Raw genomic sequence first — 20,097 nt, forward strand, 5'->3', positions numbered from 1 at the left:
AAAAAAAAAAAGGCTAGTTGCTTCACAGCATCAAGTAACTAAACTTACTGCTACAAATTGCCAATAGTGATTATTTTGTCACTATGTTGGAAAATTCGGTTTTCTGCAATACAAAAATGAAGTTTAAAGCAAAAACTATGTTCATTCTTGGAGAAACTCTTAACAAATTCTCAATTTCCAGTTCACTTTTCCAATGACTTAATTTAAATAATATTTACTAAAAATCAGCAATAATATTTACTAAAAAACAGCTTTTTTTAAATATAAATTTACAGATACTCATATCATCTAATTATTCCATAAATGATGTTTAACATCTAAAACTTCACCTGGCATGTCTAAATTTCTGCTTCAGCCTGTCATAATTTTTAACAATAGCTGCAATATTAATGGAGTGAATCTACGCTGACATAATGTTGGATTGTTTGTAAAATGGCTTGATGCACGACATGTTAATGTGGGCGTGGAGCGAATGTGGTGGTTGTGTGGAAACCCCGGAAGTGATGAAACTTCCGTCGGAAAAATGGATTACCGGACCGTCTAATAGCATGCTTTATTGTTTGGCTGCCCTCGTCTACCAGGATCAGGACGGCCGTCAGTCAGACAAACATTTACCGTCTTTGCTAAGCGCAAAGGAGGCTGTTTCTCTCTGGCTGCTAGGCACGAGAAAGGTACGTCGCAGTCGCCGTTCAGCTCCAAATTGCTTGCCCTCGTAGACAGCACTGCTGTTGCATCTCGCCTCTTCTCGGTGCATGCTGGTTGGCATGTTTCATTAGCAGAGTGGTTGGTTTCAGCACGTCGCATGTCTTTCTTACACACTCCAACTCGTCTGGAGTTCTCACCTGCTCCATTCTTCCACCTGAACACGTTGCATTTTTTTTTTGGTTGGGTTAGCACTACTTAATTGTGGTTGCCTACAAAATTATGACAAATTAGCATATTCAATGTGATGTGTTGGTTACTACATAGGTTCTCATTAATTTATAATACAGGGACAGAGGTAGTAAATTCAGTTGCTTGAAGTACTCTTAGCTTACACTATTTAACAGGATTCGCTACATGAATTTTAAGGTTAGCATGACTCTGGTCTTAAATGTAGTGTTAGATAATGTCTTGAGAAATCTCAAGGACTCACTTGGGATTCAAAATTTCAGCCAAATATTTTCCATAATGTCTGGTACAATAAGCATGTGATTGCACTGCTGTACCATTATGTGCTAGTAAGATGGCTCAGACAAAATAACAAAGTAAACAGACATGCATTCGGCATAATTCCTTAGCTTGAGCTAGAGGTTGTGTTAAAATTTGATGAGAATCAATTTTCAAATTGCTGGTTTCTCTCCAATACTACAGACACCAATGAGTAGCTACTGTGCTCTTTTTTATTAAAATTAAATAGCAAATGCTTTGAAAGGTAATATATAGTCAGTAATTCCAAAACAAGTACATATGTAATAAAAGTATTTACACAATGCATGCTCTACCCAGTCACTTGTGGGTATGGTCAGACACAAATCCTTGTGCTGCATGTATCCACAAACACTACGCAATTGTTAACCTTAAGTCAGGCATTGTTGATCACTTGATAGGACCATGCATGTTGCTCCCATGTCGAAATGGACAACATTCAAGTTGTTTCCTCCAAGAATGTGAATGATGTACCACTGCATGTTTGGAATGGTACATGGCAGCAAAATGAATATACTTTGGCTCACGTAAGCACAGCTACTAGCTACTACGAGGCAGTACCTCAAGAATTTTCGGTCAGCACTAGAATGTTTTGCAGGTCCATGTCATGGATGTCCGTCCACCCGCACAGCATGCAGAAATGTTGGGAAGCAACATCCCACACATTTGGCCTGAATCCGTCAAGATGTTTTATTCTTGTAAGGCAAACAGTATGCTGATGTTTGAAGCACTAGTAAGACTTACCATCCCATTACATTGTCCCGCGTTCAAATTCAAAGAAATTTGCTGCAGTCACTATGTACAGCCAAGAGCATGTAATATGGTAACTTGTGGCAGAAAACATTTAATAAAATTAATGGTGTGTTCTGGAGGCATTAAAGCATTTTGTAATATCTGATCACTTTGCTTTTCAGACAGGGATCAAGAATTACTTATCACCCACTGTAACCACTACTCCCCCAAATGTTACATTTTGTTTCTTATTGGTCTTAATTTTATTTTATTTTTAGGTAGTTATTTTTCTGGTGGGTTTTCCTACAAATGTGATAGCTTTACACGCCTTATTTGTCAATTTTAACTAACACACTAATTTAATGCATTTTATGTTCTAACAATGATTACTAACTAGTGCCGTAGAAAAGGTTTATTTGGTATGCTTTCCTGGTTTTGGAAAAATTGCATGGATTTGGAATTGATGAATGTATTCTCATCTTTTTAATTTAGTTTCAAGGTTAATTCATCTTGAACAATAGAGTTTCTACAAAAATGTGAAACTTTATTACATCCACAACAAATACATTTCTATGTCCTTAGTTTTAAATTTTCAGTTCATTAAGTACAACATTTTATTTCCTAGCTGATGTAAATAAATGTACACTCTATTAATTATTTGGTAGGTCTACCCTGTGTTGCATACTAGACATTTTGAAATTCACTATTTTTAAAAATTTATTCTTAAAATTGCATGGCATGTTACAAATTCACTAAAATTTATGTTCAAAAATAATGTTCATTGGCTTAATGTTTTCCAAAAAATTTTGGAAGTTAATCTTAACATTTTGCTCACAAGTAGTTACGTATTTTAGAAACCCCACATATGCTTTTACACTTGTCACATTTGTATGGTCTTAAGTTTGCATTGCCAAGCAAGAACTGGAAAGAAACAGCCTCACTTTTTTCAAAAATTTGTCAGAATGAGTACCTAACTATGAATCAATATAACATTTAATGTTTTTTAGGGTATGAATACTGACTTTCTTTACAAACAGATTTTGATTATTGTGAAAGTAAATGCTGTGGTTTTGACTACCGTGCAAAATTTCTGTAAATACGTAATTTCTTCTATTATGGTATTTTTAAATAGCTGTAGTTGTATTACTGTAACAAATATGTAGATCTAGTAGTATGCGTGATGCTATATTGTATGTACTGATATATGTAGTAACAACATGATGGAGCATCAAGAATAAATGTGACACACTCAAAGTATTTAGTATAATTTGAAATTGATTAGCGTTCACAAAACTCATCTCATATGAAACATTCAAACAACTTGGTTAAATTTTAACATGCATTCAATTTTAATAACACAAGTGTGATCATTTTTCATTGGTTAAAGTATGTATCAAAAGTGTGTTTCATAAATTAAATTTTAAGGGTTCCATACAAAATATTTGGTATATTTTCAGACACTTAAATGCATCACTGAAGCAGTCAAGTTTTTCCATAGAATATGCTGAAGTGCACAGAACTGGAGTAATGATAGACCTTTGGCTAACATTAAGTATTCATAATTTAAAGATAAAACTTCCTAAAGCTTCTCCTGTCATTATGGTTATGTACATTGTTATGACTAAATTATCTTAACCTATTACTTTTAAATAAAAAAATTTTTTTTTTGACATCTATTGTCCCTCCTGGTCCCTAGGCCCGCTGTTGCCCATAGCCTTCTGGTCCTGGCGAGAGTGTAACAAAGTGCTTCAAGTGGTGTTAGTGCAGTGAATGTGCCTGATAGCAGTGTCTGGTGTGGCGAACGATGGTTTCATCGCACCCGGACCACATACTGTCTCCCATGCATCTCGTGTGCACTCCTGCCCTGCTTCCTGCTTGCCATGCGTCAGTGCACAGGAGACAGTGTTAGCTCGTCTCTACTCCGTGACAGACGCCTCTGAGCACTGCTCCCAGTTTAGCAGCCCGCAAAATTTTTAGTTGTGCAATCCGCCATTTTAGCTGCAACAGCGACTCGCATACGGACAGGTGCGGGGTGGAGACGAGAAGTCGGCATGCGCATCTGATTATGTGGCGTCACACAAAGATGAAGTTACCTCCCGGCTCACCAAGTTAACTCAGCGGAGATTAGCTTCATGCCACCGACATGCAGACAGTATTGCATGACAGCTTCTTCGGCCGCGGGAGCATCTTCGGTATCTTCACAATAACACAGGCGCGACATACGGGAGGTAGTGTGTGCGTGTATGAGACACCAGACTTTGGGTGAGGTAAGGCAGACCCCCTATTTCCTCACACCCCGCCTTCAAAGGTTTTTCCCAACATGTCGACCGGTTTGGACAGCTGCAACCATGGAGAAACAGGACAGTAACTGGGCAGTTAAAAACCTAATTGACTTAATTCAGGGCACAGAAGGAATGGGGGCATCGATAACAAACCAGACACGCAGTGCGCAGAGGACCTTCAAGTAACAACTGAGGGGGAAGTGTCAATGCGGGTGACAGCGCTAAGATGACGTGTGTGGTGCTGTACTGTTAGTGACAACAGGGGGAAATAGCACGCTGTCACAGCTGTGGCACAGTGAAACACCACAAGTTCACAATGACCAGTGAATGTGCAAATTTTCGCTACAAAATATTTCTGTGCCTAAACTGCGAGACAAAAATAAAGAGCGAACAATTGGGGATAAATCCCAGACAGTCCGCTATGTGAGTGCTGCTGTCGCGCTACCGGAGTTCAGTGGACGGGAACACGAGGATCTGTGGGTTTTTGTAGGGACATGCCAGGACAGACTTGTGCGCTATTCTGTGCGCCCCGCCGATTGGGCACCATGGGTGAGTGCTCAACTGCGGGGTTGCGCCGAAGCATGGTGAACTATGGTAGGGGCCTATCGAGTTACAGGGTGAGTTTGCGGTGTAGTTAGAACTGCGTTTCGTTGATGACGCGCGCACGCGTGCGTCCACAGTGCCAAAGGACATTATTTAGCCAACCACAGAGCGAAGGGCAAGGAGTGGAGCAGTTCTTAAATGACAAGTTGCGGCTGCACGTACAACTAGCGCCAGGTGACTGCTTGAGTGGAGTGCTGCCCGTCATCGTAGAGCTCCTGGTTCCCAAACTAAGCATCTTCTTGAGGTCCACCGCTGGACGAAGCCTCTAAGAATCCTGTCGGTAGCGTGGGAATTGGAGCAATGCTGGCGTCGCGGCCCTGGCAACATGACGTTAACTGCTGAACAGGAGGGAGAGCTGCAAGTCACTCCTACATTGCAGCACATTTTGTTCCCAGACCTGAGGTAATACCCTGCCTAGGAGTGGTGCAACTGGCCACCAGAAGCGTAAGAAAGATGACGGTGAGTACCACTAAGGTAAGACTCGACATCAGGGACTGTGTCAGTCACACCGAGGCCCTAGTGGTGCCCAACCTGCGGGAAGAACTCAACCTGGGGGCTCCACTTGAGCAGGTGTGCGTGACAGTAGAGGTTTGTGGTGGGTGCCTTGATCTCCACACGCGCGGACACTGGACAGTCTATGGTGTCCACCGCCCCCCAGCCACCTCCCCCATCCTACTCCGTCCCCTGCCTAAACGATCTTCGGCACATGCGCAGTAAGTAATACTGACCTCATACACCATATGCTGGAGGGCCAGCCACAGGTCTTCGCTTTAGCAGACCGATTGCGGCGCACCACTGTTACTGAACACAGGATTCCTATGGTGCCCCACAAGCCACCTTACGAGAAGGTGTTTGGGTTTGGGCCCCATGAGCAGGATGCTATTCAGAGACGTGAGATGCTGCACGACGGAGTTATCGACTCAGCACTTCTCTCTACAATTCACGAATAGTAATAGCATCAAAGCAGGAAGGAATGCTGTGCTTTTGCATGAATTTAAAGCCTGTGAACCGCTTTACGATCCCAGCCCCACCTCCGCTGATAATCATTACTGATGCTCTGGCAGGGCTGGAAGATGAAATAAATGATGGTAAAGATCTTCGCGAGTCCAGAAATGGACATTTGCCGGTGAGCCCCGCGAACCGTCCCAAGACGGCGTATACGGCACCTAATGGTCGGAGGTTCCAATTCTATGCCATGCCGTTCAGACAGATGGACGCCACTGCCTACCTCGACGATGTTATCGGGTCCCGTGCATGGAAGGACAACGCCCACCACTTAGCATTGGTCTGCGAACAGCTGACCAGGAACAAGCTCACCTGTGCACACCAGAACTGTCACATCAGGCAGAGAAGATAAGAGTACCTGGGGCACGTCGTGCAATTGGACCTGATTGAGAAGAAACAGGCACCACACACCAGAAAGCAGATCCAGAAACTGACGGGACTTAAACTGGCTGCGGGCATTCATCCCATACTTCTCAATGGTCACAGCCCCGATGATCGGCCTTCTGTCACCCAAGACCAAGTTACAGTGGACAGCAACCACGTACGATGTCCTCCACCAAGTCGAGTCCCTGTTTCGACACTGTCGCACCTTGTTTCACCGGCAGCCAGTCCACCCCCCCCTCTTCATCCAAACTGATGCCAGTCTGGACGAGATGGATGCTGTCCTCTACCAGGTCGACGACAAGGAGCGGAGGCTGGTTGTCGAATATGCCAGTGCCAAATTCGGCCTGGCCTAAAGATGGTATCACGTGAACCAGCAAGAATGCCTCGCTGTGCTCTGGGCCATCCAGGGATACCGCCACCTCGAGGGCCGCACGTTCATGCTGTGTAAAGACAGCCAGTGCTTGCGCTGACTCGACTCAGCACAGGGCCAGAAGTCCAAGTTGGCTCGTTGAGCCATGATGATCACGGGGTTCTTCTTTCACATTGAGCATGTGCCAGGAAGGGAGAACCAGCTGGCTGATGAGTTGTCGGAGCATCTGGCCCCGGACAATGAGTTTTATGATGACCAGGGGTGGAAGTGTCTCTTCCCGCCATACACACTGTGGGAGCCAGCAGCTGCCATTCATGACCATGAATCAGCCACAGTAGCAGAACTGCTCACGCGGGTGCGCGAGGAGCAGCACTGGAACCCAGACAGTCATGCTTAGCTGATTGTGGGGCTTAATTGGTCCCAAATCACCGGAGTCTGGAGGCGATGCTCCAGACTAAGGGGCCCCGCAGAAACAGTAGATGGCAGACGTAAGCACCCTCAGCAGTGATACCAGCCATTTGGCACAACTACCATGACAGCAAGCTAGCCAGTCATCCCAGCATGGAACACACGCTGCAGGTCAATCGGACTTTCCCTGGCCAGGTATGGCCTCATTATTTAGGTGTTACGTTCGGGCCTGCTGGGTCTACCAACAGCGAAAGTCCTGCTGTCCTGATAGCGAGGAACAGCAGGCTGTACGATGGCCTCAGATCCCTTTCCACACGGTCGCCATGGACATTATGGGGCTGTATCCTCGCACATCCCTAGGCCGGCGCTTCATTGTCGTGGTCACAATCATCTTCACCCACTGGACAGAGATGTTTCCGCTGTCCAATGTGAAGGCCGGTACCTATATTGCATTTCTGGAGCATGACGTCTTCCCGCGATATGGGTAATTGAGTGTCCTGCTGACAGACAACGGGGTGTAGTTCGCGGGGAGGCAGTGGAAGGTGTCCTACAGTAGGTGGGGGGTGGAGTACCACAAATCCTACCTACCATCCATGCGCCTACCCTACCAAACTTATAAATCAGGACATAAAGACTCAGTTGTTTATCAGGTTATATGAGGACCATACAAAGTGGAATCTGCACCTCCCCACCCTCCTGTATTGTCCGAGTCGTAGAGCCAACATGGTGTCAGGATACTCCCCAGCCAAACTAAAGCAGGGCCGGAACCTCGCCCTGCCTGGGGAGGTCCAGACGCAAAGAGTTGTTAGCTGGCTCCAGTAGAGAAGCTGAGGGAGTAGGCACAGCAGCACCAGGCGCATTACTTGGCACAGCACACCCCCTAGTCAGCCTGCAGACCCTGGTGAGCAGGTCTAAGTCCGGTGCCACCACCTGTCGGCTGGTGACCGAAAGTTCTGTCCCAGTTTGCTGCCGAAGTGTGCACAGAGAGAACGGCGCAGAGAGTCGGGCATGGCTTGAGTCCACCGGGACTACCTCCGGCTGGCCAGCCCACCCGACATCCCTCTGGCTGCCGCTCCATCTGACCCGCACCCAGTAGACCTGACCTGTCATCTACCAGTCCAGACACCCCCAACCCAGAGCAAACAGTGGCCCCATATGAGCTCACGCCTGGGAAAAGGGTACCTGCAACCCGTACACCTGACCACCAGTCAGTCCCCGAGAGACCGAAATGGGATGCAAGCAGTCGTGACCGCCACGGGCTTGCCGCGTGGTGCAAACATGGGCGGGCTCGAAAACCTCATAGACCACCTTTTCCCGGAGGACAATGACCCAATCGGTGGCCTTGGTGCAGGTGACTCGAACGCCGAGGGGCCAAGGTTGATAGATGTGTCTGGGGACAACAGTGTCCCTGATGACCCGGCCAGCCCCGAGCCGGTAGTCATGACCCCCGACGTCCCTGTCGTGCACAGGCGCGGCATTGAGAGTCCATGGAATCATCGAACCCAGCACCTGTCGGTGCACCAAATGAACAGAGGGGTAGACAATCCAGCTCCTCAGTGGTGAAGGAGGGTGTTGACAGGGCACAGCCCCTGGTCATTGACATGTTACCAGAGGAACCGTTCTTTGGGTTCCCCAAGCCCTCTCAGACCCAATGCCCATCCTCATGCCTATGACACACACCCTGCCTTACCTACGTGACGAGTGGGCAGGCGCAACCCCCACTTGTGTCAATCCCGCACCCTGCCCGACATAGGATAGTGGGCCCTGCTCTTGCATTCTATAGCTCCTGCTCCACTACGCCCAACCTCGTCCCCTTGCTGCTGGCGACCTCATCCCCATACACACAAACATACTAGGGCCTCTTTCTGAGGAGCAGAATTGTCAGCCCCTGTGTTAATTTGGTGCGCTGACGGGTGCTGGGCTCGACGGCACCACGGACTCTCACTGCCATGCCTTTGATTGACATGGCCCCCGACGTCCCTGACTACTAGCTCTGGGGTGGCCGTGTCATAAGGGACACTGTTGTCCCCAAAGACATATACCATCCTTAGCTTCTCGGCATTTTCACCTGTAACAAGACCGTTGAATGGGTCATTGTCCTCCGGGAAAAGGTGGTCCATGAGCAGTTCAAGCTCGCCCATGTTGGTGCTGTGCGGCACGCCCACGGTGGTCACGACTGATTGCGTCCAATTTCAGTCTCTCGAGGACTGACTGGTTGTCAGATGTATGCATTGCTGGGACACTGTTCTCGGGTGAGCTCATTTGGAGCAGCTGTTTGCTTTCGGTCGGGGGTGTTTTGACGGGCAGACCCCAGGTCAGATCCTACTGGGTGCGGGTCGGCTGGAGGGGCAGCCGGCAGGATGTTAAGTGGGCTGGCCAGCTGGAGGACGTCCCAATGAACCTTGACCTCTCGCCCGTTGGGATGGTGAACCAGGTAGGAGGTGAAATCAAGCCGGGCCCCACTCTCTGCGCCCCTCACACTTCGGTGCCAAATTGGCGCAGAACTTTCGGTCACCAGCCAACAGGTGGTGGCACTGGACATAAACCTGCGGACTAGGGTCAGCAGGGCAGGAGAACGGCTTGACTGGGTGCGTGTGCTGCGCCAAGAAATGAGCCTGGTGCTGCAGCACCTCCTCCCTTAGCTCCTGTACTGGTGCCTGATCCACAACTCTTCCTGCCTGGACCTCTCTGAGCAGGGCGAGGTTCCGGCCCTGCATCAGTTTGGCTGGGGAGAGTATCCCTAAACCACGTTGGTTCTACGACGCAGACAAAACAGGAGGGTGGGGAGGTGCAGGTCCCACTACATATGGTCCTTATCTAACCTGAAGTGCAACTGAGTCTTGATGTCCTGATTTCTAGGTTCAGTAGGGTACACACATGGATGGTAGGTGTGGTGTTCCAACCCCCATATAACAAAGGCACTGCCACCCCACGAACTGCACCCCATTGTCCGTCAGCAGGACACCCAGATACCCGTATCGCAAGAAGACTTCATGCTCCAGAAGTGCAATAAGGGTACTGGCCTTCACATTGGACAGCGCAAACATCTCTTCCCAATGGGTGAAGATGTCTGTGACCACGATGATGAAGCGCCGGCCTAGGGACATGCGAGGATACTGCCTCATAATGTTAATGGCGACTGTGTGGAAAGGGACCTGCCATTCCTTGCCATCAGGGGACTTTCGCTGCTGGCAGAACCAGGAGGCCCAAACATAATGCCAAATGTCCGAGGCCATACCTGGCAGGTGGAAACCCCGCTTGACCTCCTGCAGTGTGTGTTCTGTGCCGGGATGACCGGCTAGCATGTTATGGTAGTAATACCGAATAGCGATTCCAACTGCTGGGGGTGTGTACATCCTGCCATCTACTGTTCCTGTGGGGTCCCTTTAGTCTTAAGCATTCCCCCCAGACTCGTGATTTGGGACCAATCGAGACCCACAGTCGGATAAGCATGTGCACGTCTGGGTCCTGGTACTGCTCCACGTGCACCCATGTGAGCACTTCTGCTGCTGTGGCTGGTTTACGGTCGTGAATGGCAGCTGGTGGCCCCCGAAGTGTGTACAGCATTTACGGTGGGAGTTTGGTACAATCGCCGGTGGGCTCTGGCTCTGGCTCTGGGGAGAGGAGATCCTCCCACCCCTAATCATCGTGAAACTCATTGTCCGGGTCTGGATGCCTCGACATTTCGTCAGCCAGCTTGTTCTCCCTTTCCGGCCAATGGTAAATGGAAAAGGAGGACCCCTTGAGCATCGTGTCTTAACGAGCCAACTTGGACTAACAGCCCTGTGCTGAGCCAAGTCAGCGCAAGCACTGGCTGTCGGTACCCAGCATGAACGTGTGGCCCTCGTGGTGGCGGTATCCCTGGATGGCCCAGACCACCGTGAGGCATTCTTGCTCGTTCACATGGTACCATCTTTCAGTCGGGCTGAACTTGGCACTAACTAACATACTCGACAACCAGCCTCGACAGCATTCATCTCGTCCTGACTGGCATCAGTTTGGATGATGGTCTGGCTGCCAGCGCAACTTAGTGTGACAGTGACAAAACAGGAGCTTGACTTGATGGAGGGCATTGTCCGTGGCTGCTGTCCACTGGAACTTGATCTTGGGTGACAGAAGGCCGGTCATCAGGGCTGTGACCATTCAGAAGTGTGGAATGAACGCCTGCAGCCAGTTCAAAGTCTCATCAGTTTCTGGAGCTGCTTTCTGGTATATGGTGCCAGCTTCTCAATCAGGCCCAGTTGCATGGGTCTCGGACAGCATCCCTCAGCCATCACGACAGGTATTCTATCTCCTCTGCCCCAATGTGACATTTCTGGTGTGCACAGACACGCTCATACCTGGTCAGCCGTTCGCGGACCAATGCAAAGTGGTGGACTTTTTTGTCCTTCCATGTACGGGACCCGATGATATCGTCGAGGCAGGCAGTGGCGAACTTGCCAATGTAGCCATCCAAGATGCGCACCATCATGGTATGATAGGTAGCAGGGGCATTCATCAGTCCAAACGACATGGCACAGAATTGGAACCTCCGACCGTTAGGCGCCATAAATGATGTCTGGGGATGGTCAGTGGACTCTCCGGCACCTGCCAGTATCCAGATTTCAGATCAATGGTGCTAAAGTTCTTCGAATCTCCCAGCCCAGCCAGAGCATCAGTAATGTTTATAAGTGGAGGCATGGCTGGTATCATAAGTCAGTTCAAAGGCTTTAAATTCACACAAAGGCACAGTGTTCTATCCAGCTTTGAAGCCATACTATTCTTAAAATTGTAGGGAGAGGTGTTTGTTTCAATAACCCCATCGCGCTTCATCTCACTTATGTCTCTGAATAGCGTCTTGCTCGCGGGGCCGGAACCAAACACCTTCTCGTAAGGTGGCTTGTAGGGCACTATAGGAATCCTGTGTTCAGTAAGTGTTGCGCTGCAATCGGTCTGCTACGGTGAAGACCTGGGGCTGGCTCTCCAGCACATGGTGTAAGAGGTCAACATACTTAATGCGCACGTGCCAAAGATCGTTCAGGCAGGTGACTGAGTAGGGGGAAGGAGGCTGGGGGCGGTGCACACTGTAGACTGTCCAGTGTCCGTACATATGGAGATGAAGACGCCCACCTGCTCGAGCCATGGAGCCCCCAAGTTGAGTTCTTCCCGCAGGTTGGGCACCACTTGGGCTTCAGTGTGACTGACATGGTCCATGGTGTCGATCCTTAACTTAGTTACTCGCTGTAGTGCTTGCACTCCTGGTTGCCAGCTGCACCACTCCTAGGCAGGACATTACCTTGGTACCGGGACGAGGTGTGCCACAATTTAGGAGTGGCTTGCAGCAGTGTCCACCAGTGCCAGCATATCCCGCTCGTTCGCCCGGATCGGCAGCTGCCGTCACAGTTGCCAGGGTCACGACGCCAGCACTTCTCCACTTACTACGCTACCGACAGGAAGTCTTCGAGGCTGCTTCTCACTGCAGACCTCAAGAGGGGCAGTCCGCTAAAGTCAAACCTGGCGCTAGTTGTCAGTGCAGCCACAATTTATCATATACAAAATGCAGCTCTAACTGTGAACTCATCCCTAGTCACTCTAACAGTCTGCTGCCATAGTCCACCAAGCTTCGCCGCGACCCCACAGTTGAGAACACTCTCCTGTAGTGCCCATTCGTCAGGGGGCACAGAATAGCGTGCAAATCTGTCCTGGCATGTCCCTAGACCCACGGGTTCTAGTTTTACCGTCAACTGAACTCTGTTAGTGCGACACACACACACACTAGCATATCGAACTGTCTGCATCTTTTACCCCATCTGTTCGCCCTTTATTTTGCCTCGCAGTTAGGCACAGAAAAAGTCTGTCGCGAAAATTTGTGATTTCACTGGTCCTAGTGCACTTGTGTGGTTTCACTGCGCCACAGTGCTATTTCCCCCTGTTGTCACTGACAGTACAGCACCACACACATCTTAGCGTGGTCACCCCCCATTGGCACTTCCCCCTCCAGTTGTCACTTAAAGATCCTCTGTCAATTAGGTTTTTAACTGCCCAGTTACTGTCCTGTTTCTCCATGGTCGTTACTGTTCAACCCGGTCGACAGGTTTGGAAAAATATCATAGGCTGGGGCAATAACAAATCCCCCCCCCCCCCCCCACACACACACACACAATGTCTGATGTCTCATAATAGCACCCACCCAGCTTCGAAATTGTTGTGCAAACGTTATAGCGTAGATCTCTGAAGATAATTCCGTCAGCATCGGCTGGGAATATTAGATACTAAGATGATTTTTACCAGTTTTCCTGCCTTGGTTTAGGAGCTATGTTTGGAAGATTTCTAAGTGGGCACCATATTTTGCTTAATTTGTAGTCATCTTCTCTATTAATGGTTGCTGGGTGTTTTAATTTTTCTATTGATTCTCGAATGTATCTTTCCTTGTATTGTCGTATGTTGGATATGGTGTGGAATTTGTCGAAATTGTTGTGCAAACGTTATAGCGTAGATCTCTGAAGATAATTCCGTCAGCATCGGCTGGGAATATTAGATACTAAGATGATTTTTACCAGTTTTCCTGCCTTGGTTTAGGAGCTATGTTTGGAAGATTTCTAAGTGGGCACCATATTTTGCTTAATTTGTAGTCATCTTCTCTATTAATGGTTGCTGGGTGTTTTAATTTTTCTATTGATTCTCGAATGTATCTTTCCTTGTATTGTCGTATGTTGGATATGGTGTGGAATTTGTCGAATTCAATGCTGTGTCTGGTTTCCATGGAGTGTTCTGCTATAGCTGATCATGGGTTTGCATGTTTGTAGTCACTTATGTGTTCTTTAACCCTTGTGATTATTTGTCTGCCAGTTTGTCCTATACCTATATACCTTGCCACAGGAACATGGAATCTTGTACATACCGGCTAGGTTTTCGGCAGTGGTTTTGTCTTTGACCGATGTCAGAGATCCCGTAATCTTGTTTATGGGTTTGAGAACTGTATGCATTACATGCTTCCTAAGAATTCTGGCCACTTGGTCAAAAATTCCTTTGACATAAGGAATGAAGTCTTTATTAGGAAGATGTTATTTCTTTTTCTGTTGAGGTGGTTTCATGGCGTTCCTAATTTATGACTTTGAATAACCTTTGGCTTGAAGAGCACTTGTAAGATGTTTCATTTCTTCCCCAATATTGTCTTCTTCACAAATGGCTTTAGCTCTGTTTACCAAAGTTGAGTTGACTGTTCTCTTCCGAGATGGAGGGTGGTGTGAACTTGCCTGTAGAAAGTCAAGAAAAATCCTCTAAAACAAATAGAATCAACCACAAAGAAACTGGTTACCGAATAAATCTTAGAAGAAAACTGTAAGAAACATCTGATTGTCAAAGATGCCAGAACCCCGACATTCTATGAGCTTCTGAAGATACATAAGGACATTCCTCTTCGCCCAAAAGTGAGTGCAATTGGCTCTCCTACCCATGCACTAGCCAGATACTTAAATGTATTAATCCAACCTTTAGTACCCTCTCCAGCTTCTCATGTAGGGAATTCTGCACATATCATTTCTCTTCAACCAACAGATCTCCTGGTCAGCTTTGATGTGGTTTCACTCTTCACTAAAGTGCCTGTCCCAGAAACCCTTTAAATTCTCCTCACACACCTGGGAGAAGACAATTTGAGCAGAGACACAGTGAGGCTCACAGAATGCTATGGACTTGCCTCTCTCTCCCCTATTAACTAACATTTTTATGGCCGAATTTGAGGAGAAAGCAATAAGTACCAGCCAGCATAAACCCAAGTATTGTTACAGGTATGTTCAAGTACTGTTACAGGTATGTTAATGACACCTTTGTTATTTGGAGTCATATAGAAGATAAGCTACTAGACTTTCTAAAACACCTGAACAGCATCCATCCGAACGTACAATTCACCATGGAGGTGGAAATAGAAGGGAAATTACCTTTTCTGGATGTCTTGTTACAAGAGGAAAGGATAATCATATCGGCCACTGTGTTTACAGAAAGCCAACTCACGCATACAGTTATCTACAGACAAGTTCACACCACCCTCCATCTCGGAAGAGAACAGTCATCTCAACTTTGGTAAACAGAGCTAAAGCCATTTGTGAAGAAGACAATATTGGGGAAGAAATGAAACATCTTACAAGTGCTCTTCAAGCCAAAGGTTATTCAAAGTCATAAATTAGGAAAGCCATGAAACCACCTCAACAGAATAAGAAAGAACATCTTCCTAATAAAGCCTTCATTCCTTATGTCAAAGGAATTTTTGACCAAGTGGCCAGAATTCTTAGGAAGCATGTAATGCCTACAGTTCTCAAACCCATAAACAAGATTGAGGGGTCTCTGACATCGGTCAAAGACAAAACCCCTGCCGAAAACCTAACCGGTATGTACAAGATTCCATGTTCCTGTGGCAAGGTATATAGGTAGAGGACAAACTGGCAGATGAATAATCAAAAGGGTTACAGAACACATAAGTGACTACAAACCTGAAAATCCATGATTAGCTATAGCAGAACACTCCATGGAAACCAGACACAGCATTGATTTTGACGAATTCCACACCATATCCAACATCCGACAATACAAGAAAAGATACATTTGAGAATCAATAGAAATATTAAAACACCCAGCAAACATTAATAGAGAAGATGACTACAAATTAAGCAAAATATGGTACCCACTTAGATATCCTTAAAACATAGCTCTACAGCCTACATCAGACAGATCGCCCCGGATTTGTAAAACAGCCCAGCCAATCAGAAGAAAGAAAGGCTCTGATTGGCACACAGCAGCAGCCAATCAGGAAGTACCTGGTCATAATTTAAGTACCTACATATGCTGTATGACATAAAAATTTCTCTGCAAATAATATTTAATTTGCGGAAAAAAATACATGTTCCAAACCCGTCCGGTGTAACACTTTATAGGCATAGACAAAGGTTAGTGGAAAGCAGGAGAGAACGGAAGGCAGCCAGCTGTGCAGCATGTGCCGCACTTGGGTAAAAGGGGCAAACCCTTTTTGTGCTGTTTTTCTCAACTTAAAGGAAAAAATCGTAGAGAGAAACACATTACCAACCCAAAAAACACTTCCAGAATTAACTTGAAATTGGTGGTTTTTTTCCCTGGTAAATTCCTGGTCCTGTCAAATCCATACCATTCTTCTAGTAGACACCATGTTCATTAACTTGTCCAACTTTCGTAGTAGTTACATGAATTAACAGTAATGTAAACTGTATTCTAGCACAATATTAGTAGGTATTCCCAGGCCTTCCAAAAGGGTTCATTAATATTGTGAATGCATGGTGGTTCCACAATACACAGACTATTTATCATCTTAATGTTAAACACAGGCCAAATTTAGTCAACTTCCAGGTCTGATGCTCTTCCCCCACCTCTTAATGACCATGATTGGTGTTTGCATATTGCTGTATTCAGTAGGAGCAGTGAGCTTGACCCTTACATGTGTAGCATAAAAATATTGAAACAAATTATGAATGCAAACCTCTAAAATAAATCTCACATTCAGTTTAACCATCTTTGCTAGTCCTCTATACAGAAAGCTCTGAGAACAATGAATCTTCACTTGGACAATGATGATTTTTTTTTAGAAGTTCATAGCTGCTAGATGAAAAATACAAGCATTGACTAAGCAACAGCCTGTGACAGTTTCAGCAAAGTAAAATGCCTCCATCTTCCTCTGTCACTCCACCATTTCCTCTATTCAAATCTTCTCTCTCCTACAAGCCTTATAACTATCTGCTCTTTCCACTTCCTGTGATCAACTTCATCAGCCTCTTTTTTCCCCATTCTCTGGGCATGACCACACCATCTCATTCTTGATTTTTCAGTGATCCAGTTCAAGTTCTGTACTCCTGCTCTTTCTTGCACCATCTCGTTCCTGATCCTGTCTCACCTCACTGCCAACATACACCTCATAAACTTCCTATTGCTCTGATCTTCCCAGCATCTCTCTTGTATACAGTGCAATTCTCTGCTTCATAAGTTATTGTTCAACACTAGTTTGCATTTTAATGGCACCAAATCTCTTGCACACCTGTAGAATGCATCTCCTTGCAGTCCTTTCCTTACTATTTCGTAATTTCGGGAAGAGCATTGATTAGTATTTGCCCCATTTCAAGAATATTTATAAGTTATAACAGTTATCAGTGTTGAGTAATGTGTTTCAGCTGCTCATGTGCAACGATTTCTGTGTTTGTTTGCAGGCAATGTATCGTCGCATTGTGGAATCACGTGCCAGTAAAGGTGACATAGACCCCGAGATAACGCTCCAGTTCCTTAAGTCGGCTGTGTATTACTTCCTCACGGACCGCGAGAATCACCTGGGCCACCTGAATGCGATAGAGAGCATTCTGGGCTACACAGACAGCGAGAAGCTCAATATTGACAAAATGTACAAAGCATTCATCAGGAAGTAGATTCAGAGACAACCTTTGATTCATAAATGACTGAACTTTTAAACTGTTCTAACAATGTACACCGAAAATTAAATTTCATGCATTGTGGGTACTGGGGAGAGATAGTAGTTAACATATTATACATGTATGTGTTTCAAGAACTGCAAAACCCCCACCCCAGAAACTCCACAATGTATTTTATTGTAAATACATATTTTATTTCAGCACATTATTCTCCCAAGTAGTTATGGGCTGGCTAAATTTTTGTCAGTCATACCAAGGATGTTCCACAAACATGGAATCTTACATTGTCACAATTATATATCTGTTTTCACTTACTAAGATTAAATTATAAAATTTTTTCTCATTTTAATGAAAATAATTGCTTAAAAATTGTGTTAAATAAACTTATTACTGTAGTTTGAAGTCTTTCAAAAATGTTGTTCAATATTAAATATGATAAAAATAAATACTGAATGCTGTTGTTTTTGTAACCTACGGTATAAATGTAATAGAAAAAAATAAAGCATACTTGTGCTATTGCATTGATAGATTTTTAACATTAAGTACAATTATTTGTTTTAGCATATGGTAAGTACACATAAGCAGTTGGGTTCATACAAATAGAGGAAAACCTAAGCAAACTACTGTATGTAGAGTGTCACCTTGTTATATAGTGTAACGTGGATGAACATTATAGATCTCTAGAAAAATACTATTTATGGCTACGTGTTCTAAGACTGTCAAATGAGAGTGGAAAAAAGTACTTTACATTCATGTACTGGTGTAAAGTCTCAATAAAGAAAATTATTATTATTTTATAATTTCTTTTAAATTTTGACTCCTATTTAACTGCACAGAAACTAATTTTTGTCTATAGAATGTTATGACTTGAAGTGCAACTCATTTTGTTATTAATATGGAGGTAAGAAATAAGGGAGTTGTTTTGTACAATTTTGCCATGTTAATATTGGATGGGCCATAAAATTATGCACTTTTGAAATAACCATGGAAAAAATAGAGATTATATTCCAATAAATGTTTGTTTATAACAAAAATATACTGGTAGTTCAGTTCTTAAAAAGATCGTCCAAATGGCCACCATCTTGCCGCTTTCATTCCTCAAATTTGGCCTTGGATTTTAAAAAAAATACTTGTTGGATGTATGGCAGGTTGTACCATCTTGCATCCAAGTCTTATTTTTGTAACCAACGAACTGCTGCAACTGTGGATGAAAAATTCTCTTAGTATTTTCACATTCTGCAGTGAGCATTTTCAAAGAATTACGGGTTGATAATGCCTTTTGAAGTTATGGCTGCCCAATCTGTCACCTTTGGAGAATGCAAAGGTCTCTGGTGTTTTAATTTTGGGCGTTCTCCTTTAATTGGAATAACAGGAATGCGTAACAGGGGAGGGAAGCGAAACCACTCATGCAAGGTCCTCGCTTGGAAATTTAGTTACAATAGATCACTTAACGGAAAAATGTGTGTTCTGTGTAAAAAAAAAAAAAAAAAAATGATTCTTACATCACTGCATGCTGCCTATTTCATTCGCAATACCAATTACACAACATTAATTAGTGACCAAGTGTCGATTTAATTAAATCATGGGTCAAAAACTTTGAAGAAACTGGCACGACTATCAGTTGAAAACACAGGGTGGCCACGGAGCATGAGGAGCGAAGAGAATGTGGCGCAAGAAAATATTTTTGTAAGAGAGAATCAAAATATGTCAATGCGCAAGTGTTTAGATGCTTTGGCGATACCCCGAATATCCTTGCACTGAATAACGAAATTGGACTTGAAACTGCATCCCTATAAAATACAGTTTGTGCAAGAGTTAAAACAAAATGACTTAATTTTGAATAAATCATTTGTGGATACAATGCTCGAGCAATTCAACAACTTCAATAACATTTTCTTCGTGGACTATCACTTAAATGGACATGTTAATAAACAAAATTGCAGATTCAGGAGCTCTTCTCAGGGCACTATTGGCCCGTACATTTTTGAAAATGCACGCAATAATTCTGGAACAGTTAATTCTGTAAAATATGTGAAAATTCTCAGAGAAGAGAATTTTTTCAACCACAGTTGCAGCAAGCAGTTCATTGGTTATAATAGGTCATGGTTGCACCATCTAACTGCACCCTGCCATACATCCAATGAGACTATACCTGTGGTTAAAGTAATGTTTAATGTTCCGTAACAATCTGATCTCATGCAGAGGAGATATTATAACTCAAACTGATTTTTTATAGGGTTATTTTAAAAGTCGAGTGTACGTAAATAAACCAGCGACGATACTCGCATTTGAGAATATCAGTCAAGAAATGGTCAACATACCCTGAGCTTTGTGTAAAATGTTTTTTAAAAACCGAAGGGCCAGATTTGAGGAATGGTTGCGGCTATTTGGATGATATTATTTTTAAGTAAATTTCTTTTCTTATAAATAAACATGTATGCCAATACAATCTCTACTATTTTTCCACGGTTATTTCAAAAGTGCATACATTTTTATGGCCCTTCTTTTTACTTGAAATCAAAATGAGAATTACTCCTCACCCTCCAATTCCCATCTGCATAGCAAAACAATTTTTGCTTAAAATAAAGATTAGTGCTAATTTTTTTGCAAATATTGTTGGTATTATGTTTAGCATTATTAGCTATATGGTAGCATCTTTAAGATTTTTCCTAGAATTCACCATTAGAATTACTTAAGCCGCACCCTC

The 20,097-nt window shown here is 44.7% G+C and overlaps 1 protein-coding gene across 5 annotated transcripts in view; it reads left to right on the forward strand.

Annotated features, from left to right (window-relative positions):
- Positions 1-18,187, forward strand: part of LOC134543171 (protein quick-to-court) — a 119,942-nt gene extending 101,755 nt beyond the window's left edge. For 3 of the 5 annotated variants that reach the window (XM_063388045.1, XM_063388047.1, XM_063388050.1), the window contains exons 7-8: positions 582-671; positions 17,175-18,187. In XM_063388045.1, the coding sequence (XP_063244115.1) occupies positions 582-671; positions 17,175-17,387 (303 nt within the window). In that variant the 3' untranslated portion in view covers positions 17,388-18,187. The remainder of the gene's footprint in view (positions 1-581; positions 672-17,174) is intronic. The other 2 variants (XM_063388048.1, XM_063388049.1) reach the window with 1 other exon arrangement.
- Positions 18,188-20,097: the final 1,910 nt, after the last annotated feature.

The sequence above is a fragment of the Bacillus rossius genome (assembly GCF_032445375.1).
Source record: "Bacillus rossius redtenbacheri isolate Brsri chromosome 9 unlocalized genomic scaffold, Brsri_v3 Brsri_v3_scf9_2, whole genome shotgun sequence".
NCBI classification, from domain to species: domain Eukaryota; kingdom Metazoa; phylum Arthropoda; class Insecta; order Phasmatodea; family Bacillidae; genus Bacillus; species Bacillus rossius.